Raw genomic sequence first — 12,728 nt, forward strand, 5'->3', positions numbered from 1 at the left:
ATGTCTTGCGAGTTCCTGCGGGTTTTTTCCCTTTTTTCCCCCTTTTCCTAAGCCGCTTAACAGCTGATCGCTAAAAGCCGCTAAACCGCTAATAGCGCTAAGCCGCTAAGCCGTCAATGGGCTTGCTTTGCAAGACGAAAAAACCGCTATACGAAGAGCCTCACGGAACGGATTAATTTCGTCTTGCGAGGCACCACTGTATTACAAAATCAGAAAAAATAATACAAACCTTTTAAATTTTTGGCATAGACATATTGTTTTTATCACCTAGGATACTAACTCACCAGGTGTTTTATTCCTTTATAGGAGCTCAGCATTACACCTAACTTTGCAGTTGTCTTTCTCCGGCAGACCAATCCAAACTTGATTGCTGTTAAGGGCACAGCTGCAGATCTGGTTGAAAAGCTGATACCCTTAATACAAATTCTGATACCCTCAATACAGTTCTAAAGTAAAGGGAAACGATACAGTTTCTTTTAGTTTTATTTTAAGAAAACAAACTATTTATTTACTATTGAATTGTTACCAAAAAAATTACAATGAATATCTGCAAATCTGTTTGTTTTTCTAAGAAAAAATACTCTTCCACTTTAAAGTACAACACTTAACAGACCAAAACTGAAACATAGGCAACATGTTTAACAGCAAGGGCCTACATGGAAATGAGTCACGAAACGGAGGGCTGCGTTAAATGTACATAATTCATTGACATACCAGTTCAAGCTCATATTTAGCAGACCCATTTTCATGCTTACGGTAGATGCCAAGAAAGAACTGGCGGACATTTCTGCACGGATGAAACCTTTCTGTATAAAATTTCAGTCTCCATTTAAAAAATAAATAAATGGTAAAACAGGGAAAGAAGAAAATGCCGCTTTTTAATTTTTCTCCTCTGGACTTTTAGCAAATATTACAGGGATAGTCAACATGGTGCCCACTAGCTATTCTGCAGTGCAGCTCGTATCAGCCCTAGCTAGCATGTCCAACGTTCAGTGACGATGGAAATTTTAGGGCAACAACATCTGAACGGCACCTCGTTGGCTGCCCCTGACATACGGCCATCACCTTTTCAAACCATCTGAGGTGAATGAAGATTTAGATGGTGCACAGAAATTATTATTATTATTATTAAGATGGTGCACAAAAATATGGAAATGATTTGCCGTTAACCAGCATAAGCAGTCCCTCTAAAAAAACTGGTTCAGTTGCACCTGAAAAACCATCTCTTTTTTTTAAAAAAAAAAAAACCTTATGTGCGAAGATCTTCTCTTTGTTTTCAAGAGAAATTGGGTTTTTTTGCAGTTTACGTTTTGCTCTTTTGCGGTGATTTTGAGCTCCCACATTACCTGTGGGGGCGCGTGAGGCTCCCATTATAAAAAAGGGAAAGGGATATTCATGTACAGTATAAAAAAGGGGGGAGGATACTCATGGAGTTTTTTCTTTCCGTGGGAGATAACAGAGGAATCCTGGTAGCCCGTATATCTGAATATCGGGCCTTGATCTCACTTCAGAAACAGGTACAATATTTGTGCGCAGACACAAGTCCTCCAGCAAATAACAAGGCCCCTTAGTAAATCTTGTATTGATATGTAGTCAGTTTTAATCCAGTCGTCTAGACCAGTGTTTCCCAACCTTGGGCCTCCAGCTGTTTTTGAACTACAATTCCCATCATCCCTGACCACTGGTCTTGCTAGCTAGGGATGATGGGAGTTGTAGTCCAAAAACAGCTGGAGGCCCAAGGTTGGGAAACACTGGTCTAGACTACCACTTAGTGAAACCTGACTTGCAACAATGATCAAAGTCTAATTCCAGCAGCTTGAAATATGAATTCACTGTCTTTCTTCCTGTTGGTCAAAACGACTTCCCAAAATATTAACAAATGATACCTGAGTTCTTTGGTGGGTGGGAGAAATGGATAGTAACTCTGTTCCAAAACAGGATGCAAAATCCTAAAAATAATCAAGTATATCAAATAGCAAAAAATATCAACCAATATATTGATTGCCCCCAATTTTGACAGTGCTATGATGTTCAAGATTGGAGCATGCATGGCTTCAAGCTAAACTGGCTCTTCCAGGATGTTGGCTCTGTTCATCGTCTTAAAGTAAACCATATCGGTTCCCCTAAAGGTACCAGCTTGGCTCCACAGGTATTTCACTCTCTTTCAGTGCTCTCTCCCGAACGGCCAGTTCCAGGCATTCCACAGTAGGTGGATATGTTTCAAGTTCAACTTTGTTAGCAAACAGTTGTGTACCGGATAGCAGCCACTCAAGGTCTCCAGTTCCATAGACACAAATGTCTCTTTTATAGTGACCTGTCAAGAGATAAAAGTACTTTCATCGGAAATAAAGGTCATATAAAGAAGTAATTAGAGAAAAGAATGAAGAGTGCAAAGTCAACTTAATGGGGAAATCGTATTAAATGTCATGTAAATTGGTATTGATTAAAAAATTTGTAAAACTAATAAAAATGATTTGGCATACATTATTTGTATACCATTGAGTTTTTAAAGGTGGAATTGATGTCTGGTGGCTAAAAGAAGCTCAACAATTTTGGGGTCTTCCCAAAATAATGTGAAACATTATTCCATGAAAGTCAATGAGAGAAGTATGGCAGCCAAAAAGTGAATACAGAGTAACACTGTACATATATTCCCCCTTTCATGCAGGAATTGTTTGTATGCACTTTAGTGCACAAATTTGGGTGCAAATTTGGTGTAATCTGCAAGTTCATAACCTTGAACAATCATGCAAAAGGAGCCCCATTCAGCTTTCTCTCTGCATTTAATAATAACAATAATTTCTACCGCGCCCATCTGACTGGGTCTCCCTAGCTACTCTGGGCAGATTCCAACAGAAGGTTAAAAATACATTAAAACATCAGTTATTAAAACCTTCCCTAAAGAGGGCTGCCTTCAGCTGTCTTCTAAATGTCAGTTGTTTATTTCCTTGACATCTGATGGGAGGGCGTTCCACAGGATGGGTGCCACTACCGAGAAGGCCCTCTGCCTGGTTCCCTGTAATTTCGCTTCTCGCAATGAGGGAACCACCAGAAGGCCCTCGGCTGGAAGCGTGGTCATTCTCCAGATAGATATTAATAATACCCAGCTGATCATTTTTGGAACTGCACATTGCCCAGGAAAGAAACGGGACGGTGTCAGTGCTAGTGTTTCTGAGCCTAGGCATTGCAAGTCCTGAAATGCCACAAATTTGTTTCCGAACCTCTTTGAAGCCTTCATTAAACTGAAGGGTGTAACAGCCCAGCATAGACAGAGGTCATGGAATACAAGAAGGGTCCGCTCTCAGTGCTAGACAGCAGAATGCCAAAACTGCATTTACCGTAACATCTCCCAACAGTTCCGTTGATCCATTTGATAGCTCTCAAGCCGCCCTCTCGTGTAGCATTTGGCATGGAGCCAGGGACGTCTGTTATTTGGAGAGAGTGCAAAACCAAAAGATGAGCCTTGTGATGGCACAGCAGTTAATCTTAAAAGTGCCAGATGGTCTATTGAAAACATGGACATTTCGTCATGCTTTGGGAGTTCTTATTTATCTCAGTTTCTCCCAAGGTAATTGGGATTTCATTTGAAATCCTTCCATTTTGCCTGCATCATCTCGAGGGTGGGGGGTGGGGGGGGGAGAGAAACAAACCTATTTAATATTATAAAAAATATTTTCCTAAATTCCCAAGTGTACAAGCAAACCCTCTAAGTGCCCCTATTTTCCAGGGACAGTCCTGGATTTACAGAAGCTGTCCTGATTTACAATTTGATCCCAGAATGTCCCACTTTTCCTTAGGAACTCCCTATTTTCATCAAAGAAATGTTGGCGGGTATGGTAGGTAGAGAAAATACTGGGTGGTGTCTAAATAGTAAAATTATTATTATCGGTTAGGACGTCCCCATTTGCATCGGAGAAATGTTGGAGGGTATGTACAAGCAGTTTCTGTTTTGTCCTAATGACTTGTGAATCCAGCTGTTAAACAAACAGAAACATCCCTGTAAGAGAATGACCCGGAAAGAAATAACATCTCTGGCCATTGTGCATGTAGGTTTGAGGGATGATGCCCCAAGTCCCTTCCAATTCTTGGCCCCCTTTGCTGTTATATAAGAGGAGTTTACTGAACTAGTCAGACCAGTTTCTTTGTAAGATAGTGGCCTTAGCTGGCCACTTAAGTGTCTTCATCAACATCCCCAAGGAGTGAGCCTGGCTACCAGAATGAGAAATAAGCAAGGGTGTCCCCTGAGCAAGTGAATGGGATTTGGCTCCCACTCACTTAGCTGTCCGGAAGAGAGAACAACAGGAGTGTGTAGCATGCAAGCTCTGGTCAAAACAGGCAGAAAAGCAGAGGCACAAGGTTTTTTGTGGCAGCCAGGGAGCGTTGACCAACTGGAGCCAGGATGTGGTGAAGGCATCTGTGATGGCCTGGGATTCGGACTCGGAGGCTGAACCTGAGGAATCCCAGCCTGCACAGGATTCCCCACCTCCAGAACCAGCTGAGCCAGGGCTGGGGCTTGAGCCTGAAGGGTCCTCACCTGTGCTGGATCCTCAGGTGCAGGCACCAGCGGAGTCTGCTCTGGCTCCTGAGCTGATGGAGGACCCATTGCCTGCAGGTGCTCCACTCTCAGCCCCGTCAGGGGAAGCTGAGGTTGCCTCTGGGTCTGGTAATCCTCCAGCCTCTCCTGAGCTGCAGAGGCTCAGGGCAGAGAGGCGGAGGGAACTAAGTTCCTGCAGGAGGAGTGCTCGCCTCCAGGCCAGGAGAGGCGAGTCACCTGTGGACTGGGGCCGCCCTATGCCTTAGGGCAGATAAAAGCCAGCCAGCCCCAGTCCCAAGTTGCAGGAGCAACATTGTTGGTATCCAGTTCCTGCCTGCACCCTGTCCTGCCGGAGTGGCTGACCTAACCCAACTCCCTGCCTTGGATCCATTTTCAGCTTTGACGGACTGCCTCCATACTGCACCCTCGACCTCAGACTGGACTCGGACCCCGCCTCACGGTTAACCCACGGGACCAGCACAGCATCACTTGAAAGGATGCAGGAATATACAGCTGTCCCATACAGGGATCGAACCTGCAACCTTGGCATGACCAGCACCACGCTCTAACCAATTCAGCTCCTTGAGAACCTGTGCAACTTTAGATCCAACAACAAACCCCAGCCAACAAAATCAGAACCGGTTGGATGTTGCTACGTACCTGGTATCCTATTGAGTGTCGTCCAGTATTGTTCGTCTGGACTAAAGGTGTCCTGGGACCATTCTAGCAAATCGAGGGCCCGTTCATCGGAGAAAATAAACTCCACAAAGGGCCTTGTTAGGGCAACGTATGAAGAGCCACGGTAAAGAGTCAGATTGTGGGGCACTTCTGATTTCAAATGCATGGTGCTTAGCATTTGAATTGGATATTCTCCGTCGTGATCTCCAAGACATGGTTTGAAAGAATATTTGGTCCTCGTGGTATAAGGATCTACAAGGGGAACGCCAGGTGTGATGTTTTTCCCGTTAAATTTTTTCAGCTTCCGGACAATTTCCTTGTTGGTTTTCAAGGGGAAGTCTTGGCCGCAGAGGTTGAGGAGATACTTCCACTGAACTGTGGACCTCAGGAGGTCCTTCATGCAGTTCAGGTCAGCCTGGAGCCTGGTTATCCCCGTGTAAATGACCACCTCCGCTTTGGACACGAGGAAGGCGTTGGGAAAGCAATCGACCAGCTTCTTCACATCTTGCTGGTACCCGTCAGGTGCCTTCTTATCCACGTGGATGCAGTAAACGTTGTGGGGCACGTAAATGGCTCGGAAGACTCGTTCAAAGGTACCAAATTCTTTGTGGATGGTGATGGCGTACGCTATGGGGAAGCCGGCTTCCTCCGCAGACAGGGTTTTCGTGAGGTAGTGACTGCTGGCCACGTAATCTTTGCAAGAAGACGACTTCCCGAAAGAGGTGCGGAAGTGTTTCCCCCAGATAAACGCTCTGTCCTGCTCTGCCAGAGACCTGCAATGATCCTGGAGGAAATCACCTTCCCAAGATTTCTGCGTCCGCCGCCGTTGTTGTTTAGAGAGAAGGGGACGCTGGCGATCCAGAACAAGCAGAACTGCCAAGCCGCTCAGGGAAAGAACGGCAGAGATGCAACAAGCCTTCCGAAAGAGCATTGTCTCTTGGGAAATTATTGCTGCTTTTGTCGCAGCGAACGCCAGTGGAAGGTGCTCCCCTCAGAGTTGTTAATTTGGCAATGTGCTTCTGCTGCCCTGCATCGTTTTGTTTCTGCCTGCTGCCCCAAGATGGCAGGGTAGCTTTTGGCTCAGCTGGCTGCTAAGCAAGCGGCTCTACTTGCCTATCTGCAGGGATCCGAGCCGAGCACAACATTAATCCGAGCAAAGCACACCATCGGCCACAAAGGCTGGAGGGAGAGCCTGGAATCCTCCTCAGTTCTTCAGTTCTTCCCCCCCAAAAGTTCAGTGGCTCCACCTCACCCGTGAAAGGACAGTGTGCTCCTGAGTTATGGGACAAAAAGGAACACAAACCAATATGAAGTCTTGAAAATGTGATACTCCAGTAGGAAGGAGATGGGGTGGGTCAGAGAGTAGCATGAAGAAGCAATGGGGTTCCTCTAAAGCAAGGGTGTTGGAAGAAAAGCTTCTGGAGCAATTCCTTACTTCATTTTGGGGGGGGAGGTAGGGGGCAGAGAGAAAATACTCCCGTGGCAAAAAAAAAAAGGGGGTAGAATTTACATGTTAGAACAAAGATTGGCAAAACAAGGATAGGTGCTGTGTCTTAAAATATTTTGGTGCTGACCTTTACAGCCCTAAACGGCCTGGGTCCTGTATACCTGAAGGAGAGTCTCCACCCCCATCGTTCAGCCCGGACACTGAGATCCAGCGCCGAGGGCCTTTTGGCGGTTCCCTCATTGCGAGAAGAGAAGTTACAGGGAACCAGGCAGAGGGCCTTCTCGGTAGTGGCACCCACCCTGTGGAACACGCTCCCATCAGATGTCAAGGAAATAAGCAATTATCCTATTTTTAAAAGACATCTGAAAGCAGCCCTGTTTAGCGAAGTTTTTAATATTTAATGCTGTATTGTTTTTAACACTCCTTTGGGAGCCGCCCAGAGTGGCTGGGGAAACTCCTGGCTCAGAAATGGAAACTGCAGGAACTTCCAACATTGGAAGAACAGAGGAGTAAGATGGTGGAATATGTAGAGTTAGCAAAGCTGACAGGGAAGATCCAGAATCAGTGCAACGAACTGTTTCAAAAGGACTGGAGCAAATTTATATTATATATGAAGGAACATTGTAAACATCTGAAAACGTTTGTAGGTTTGAGTTGAAATGTTTCGTAATGAGAATATAAGGAACTCATTTACATTTATAAGAGAGAAAGTAAAAAAGTGGTGATAGAAATGCTAAGAAAAAAGTAATTATGTATGGAAGTCAGAAAGAGGGGCGGGGGGAGGTCGATGCTCTGTCAGAGCAATGCTTAGACTTATTGAATTATGTGTTGAAACTGTGATTATGATAAAACTGAAAATGTAATTAAAATTATTTATTTTTTTAAAAATGAAAATGATAACTTATCCATGCTCCACATCAATTCTAAGTTCCTTTGGGCTTCAGAAAATAAAATAAAATAGAATAATACTCCAGTGAGATGTGGAAAGATACAACACAGGACAGGGTGGGTCACCTCAGGCTGGATTTGGGAGGGGGGGTAATGGAACCGTTAAGGCCTCTGTATCTTCCACCCCAAGCCTTGCCCTCTTCTCAGGGCCACATCTGTCGCTGGGGCCTACCCTGCGCTCAACTCCCCCCCCCCCAAGTGAAACGTATGTTTTCAACTGTGATCCTGCTTCTTACTTGCTTTTCACAGAGAAATGGGGAGGAGGGGATACCTCTGCCTTTTTCAGGGCTGCACAGCATAATGTGCACAGGGGAAGATTTGCATCCATTGCTCTGCCCTTAATAAATCCATCCACATGGGACCACATCCACCCCTGCCTTGCAACGGCGGCAGCCGCCAAGACCTCACTGGAAGGCTGCACACAAGGAAATGCAGTTTGGTGGGCTGAAGAAGATTATCACTGGTCCAGGAAAAGAACTTTTAAAGATGAGGGGGGAAGGGGGAGCTTGCATTTCAGCAAAACAAAACTGGTTCTCTTACTTGGGTGTCTGCAGGGGGCGGGGAACCAGCCCAAGTGGAGCTGGAAAAGGTTTTTGCATGTTTCAAGGATCCCAGGACTGTGTCTGGGGATGATCCTAGGGGGCAGGCAAAAAAGACATTTCTTACACACAAACAGAGACCTATGTCCTCTCTCCCCGCCCCCAGCCCCGAACTTGCTGCTGCAGGGAAACTGGGCAGTTCTAGTGCACACACAAACAGCAAGGGATTCTCAAAAGAGACGTTGGAGGCTATTCCCCGCAGGGAAACCGGCTGAAAATCATTCTCTCAGGCCTGGACTCCTTTCAAGGAGCTGTCTTAGCTGTAGGACACATTAAATAAGTTGGAGTTCTTGTTCTTAAATATACCAAGAAAAAAGCACGCCAAAAACTCAGGCCAATGTAAGTTTCAATAGTGGGAGTGGTCCCTACTCGCAAATCAAGAGTCAATAGTAACAAAAACTAATCCATTCAAAAGTATGTATTCTGACAAGGATTACAAACTCAAATAGAGATTGCCAACTCTAACAGAGATTACAAACTCATAAAAATATGTATAACACAATAATTCATTACAGAATTAGAGATAAGAGTTTATGAGTAAAGATAAATTCATGTTAGTCCAGATTTGTTGTGGAGGTCTTAGTTTCAATCATTGAGCAGAAGTCAATTATGGATTAGAAACCAGGACAGAGTTCTTGGTGTGCTTTTTTCTTAATTGTAGGACACACCTTGCCCCAAGGCTTACAATCGAAAAGACATGGTGACACACAAGAGGGAGAAGCAAGCTAAGGCATCATTTCTTAAAGTTGGGGTGGGAGCATCATATATATACCCAGTGGCGTAGCGTGGGTTGTCAGCACCCGGGGCAAGGCAAGTAATTTGCGCCCCCTAACCCTGAGTGAGCCAGGTAGGGGCAGAGAGCTGCGAGTGCAAGCGCACCCCCCCATGTTGCGCCCGGTGCGGCCGGGGCCCCCCCTGCACCCCCCACGCTACGCCACTGTATATACCATATTTTTCCGTCTATAACACACCCCCGTGTATTTGGGGGGACTCAAAATTAAGAAAATTAAGAAAATGGGGGGAGATTGCCCCCGTGTATAAGACTACCCCCCCCTTTAACATTATTTTTTAGTAAAAAAAAACAACCTAGTCTTATACACGGAAAAGTACGGTATATGCATACTCAAAAGGGTAAGTCGATTACAAAGTGGAATGGGAAATGGAAACCAAAAAAGGGTGGAGGGAAGTCAAGGGATTCAGGGAATCCTAAATGCAAGGTGACTGATATGTTTTAACTGGAATTTATTATGTAAAATTTGCATATATATATATATATACACACATCTCTCTCTCTCTCTCTGTGTGTGTGTGTGTGTGTGTACACACACACACACACATAAATGCATGCACACACACACACACATATATATATATTGCCCCTTGGGTCTGCTTGCCTGTAGCCGTGTTAACATGTAAATTTTTCCCACTGACCCAGGATTTGAAGGAGACAATCCAAGAGCTGGGAAAAGGAGGAATATAATATAGATAGATAGATAGCCCTGGGGCAATGGGAACAGACCAGCACTGGCCACCAGATCACATAGATTTGGCCAATACTAATGCCGTCTTCCCTCGCATGTTGCAACAATGCAAGTGATTATGTTTGCACTTTAATGAGCAATTACCTAATTCCCACTTCTTGGACCAAGACATGAAACTGAAAGAGGGCTTGGGCCGGCGGCAGCAGCAGTTGTGTCCTGAATGCTGCAAGTTCAGCACACTTGAATCCTGGATCAGTTTGCAGCAAATAATAAACCACGTGATTTGAGCACCCCGCAGATAACAGGCATTATCTCGGCAGTGGTGCCCTCCCTACGGAAAGCCCTCCCATCAGATGTCAGAGAAGTAGAGAATTGCACAACTTTTTAGAAAGGCAGCCCTGTTCCAAGTTTTGAATGTCTGACATTTTATTATTTTTAATATTTTGCTGCAGGCCGCCCAGAGTGGCTGGGCGGGGGAAGAAGAAGAAGAAGAAGAAGAAGAAGAAGAAGAAGAAGTTGTTTACTCACTTGTAAACAACTCAGGGCCTCAGGGTCTTGATTCTCACTTGAAAGGCAATAAACACAGAACCGAACAGGGGAGCAGAAGCCCAAGAATACTAGGGCGGAGTCTTTAGGCTTGCAAGCCAAAGCAGTGCAGAATTTAACCCCTTTCATCTTTCCATTGCTACAAATCAGCACAGCAGCTGGCCCTAGGCATGGTGCAGGCTGCAGAAAACCAGTATTGGGAGGGGATAGGTCGTGCCAATATTGATCATGTTTGAGCTGGGGCAATGGCACTGAGGAAGGGGTTCAAGCATAAGTATACAAATCACACCCTTCCCATGTGTTACAAAGACCAAACACCGCAGCAGTTTGCACGTTAGCTTGGCTGAGTCCTGCTTTTTGCCCTGGGGAGCACTGTGCATGATATGCCAACATCTATCTTTGCATTAATAATCTGTACACGCCGCAGCTTTGAGTCAGACCTTGGTGCTTCAATAATTTAAGCGAGTTTCATTCGGCCTGTTTGTGAACCCCTGGTGATGTTTCCTGATGCTTTGCTGCTATTGATTTTACCATGCCCAGAATACGTATCTGGGCATTCTCTTAGACGAGCCAGAAACCGGCCGACTTTGAAGAAGTACCTTAAATACCTCCCGGTTTAATTACACAGCAAGAGGAAATGTTTTCTAGAGGAAATGAATGAGGCAAGACTTGGAATTATGAAGATGTTTCGGTCTGCTCGCAAGCAAATAGTTTCTTAGCTTGTTCTCAAAAAAACCCCACAATATTTCTAAAGGTCAGTTTTCCTCACTGTGCAACCAGGACTGAGCGTCCCTCCAGCCACCTCCAAGCATACAAAAAGCTATTTAATATGAAAGTCATACTGCAGATGTTAATATTACACAGTTTGAAGTGGCTGGAAGCATAAGAACTGACTCCTTTTGGAATAATTGTCCAGGCCCATAAAAATATTATTCAAAGTTTACTTGCAGAACTCTTCAGAAACAAAACAGGAACATCAAATGATACATCCAATAATGTCCATGCAATATCTTCTGCTGTCCAGCACAGGCTCAGCACCTTAGAAAATATGAAATAATCCAAACGGACCTTCTCTACATCACTTGATCCCACACTACCTGCAAGGATAACAAGCAAATTAGTCCTAAGACTTTAGAAAACCTGGGTGTTTATTCCCACCCACCCACCCCGAACTCAATGCAAACAGTATTGCTTAAACTGGTTATAAATCTAAATGTCAAGTTTCTCTTGTTGAAGGTTTACATTTGAAAGGAAAAAGGAACCCCTGGATAAATAGGGTTGGCAGAAACTCGTTTTGTTTTCTTTTTAAAATGATATATAAAGCATGTGCATTTTAGTATCTCAGAACGATACTAAAATAAGTATAAAACTTTTATACAAAAATAAGTATAAAACTTAGGCAGTGAATATAACAGCTCTACACTAGAAGAGTGTACCCGGGATTTCAAAAGAGGGATTTCAAGCTTTTGGTTAGGCAATTGTGGCAGTAATTTCACTTACGGCACTTAGGATTTGCCACACGTCCAGATTTTCCCCAGACGTTACCAGGATCCAGGGGGGATTTCCGAAAGTTGGTGCTTTATCCTGGATCTTAAGCATGGCAATCAAAAATTTGCGGGGGGTGGTGTTGTTGTTTTTTCAAAAAGCTCCACAACTTTGGGGTTTAAACCATGAGAACAGCAAGTATGTTGTGTTGTGGTGCTGTCTGCAACAGTTTAGCTAAAGGTAAAGGACCCCTGACAGTTAAGTCCAGTCGCGGACGGCTCTGGGGTTGCGGCACTCATCTCGCTTTACGGGCTGAGGGAGCCGGCGTGTGTCCGCAGACAGTTTTTCCAGGTCATGTGGCCAGCATGACTAAGCCGCTTCTGGCGCAACGGAACACCAAAACCAGAGCAGCGCACGGAAACGCTGCTTACCTTCCCGCCGGAGTGGTACCTATTTATCTACCCCGTGGCTACATTCAAATGAAGGAAAGCTACTGCATATCGACCTAAGCAAGTTGTGCTTCCCTTTTCTGGTTATTTGGCTATACCTTTTGATAGAATACAGATAATTGAACAAACTTCGTTGCATTACATTCTTCGTTAAATTATTTTTCCATTTATATATAATTTTATGGTATTACTCTCCCAAAAATGGTGTTATGAGCCATTAAACTTCAGAAATACACTTTTTCCAAAAGGTTTCCACAATTTTGGCCCACGAGTGTTGTAAGGTAAAATGTTTGAGAGTCCTCATGTCAGCCAATGTATCATTGTTTTCGTTCTGTTATTATGGTCTGTATTCTTGTGTTTTTATACCCACACACTCACCTTTGCCAGCTGCCACCTGAAAGCACACCTGTGGACCCATACAGGGTGAAAAAGAAGTCAAAATTAGAAATTATAAAACGTCTCACTGACTGGGACAGTTCTACCTGCTGCACTGAGCGAAGAAGCAGCCCATTCCCAGGGAGAAGATCTCATCTGGTGCTCAAGACTTTATGGAATTGTATC

The 12,728-nt window shown here is 44.5% G+C and overlaps 1 protein-coding gene across 2 annotated transcripts; it reads right to left on the reverse strand.

Annotated features, from left to right (window-relative positions):
- Window positions 1-2,123: 2,123 nt before the first annotated feature.
- LOC307220889 (N-acetyllactosaminide beta-1,6-N-acetylglucosaminyl-transferase-like) lies at window positions 2,124-6,677 on the reverse strand (the record flags this gene model as incomplete). 2 transcript variants are annotated; one of them, XM_079985058.1, is made up of 3 exons in its annotated part: window positions 5,195-6,674; window positions 3,339-3,425; window positions 2,124-2,314 (listed from the first exon to the last, which is right to left on the reverse strand). In XM_079985058.1, exons 1-3 carry the CDS (start codon window positions 6,141-6,143, stop codon window positions 2,124-2,126), a joined length of 1,227 nt encoding a protein of 408 aa, XP_079841184.1. In that variant the 5' UTR covers window positions 6,144-6,674. The 2 variants fall into 2 exon arrangements, with proteins under 2 accessions (XP_079841184.1, XP_079841185.1); XM_079985059.1 differs by lacking the exon at window positions 3,339-3,425 and having other exon boundaries at window positions 5,195-6,677.
- Between the last annotated feature and the right edge of the window lie 6,051 nt (window positions 6,678-12,728).

The sequence above is a fragment of the Podarcis cretensis genome (assembly GCF_951804945.1).
Source record: "Podarcis cretensis genome assembly, chromosome: 7".
Taxonomy (NCBI): domain Eukaryota; kingdom Metazoa; phylum Chordata; class Lepidosauria; order Squamata; family Lacertidae; genus Podarcis; species Podarcis cretensis.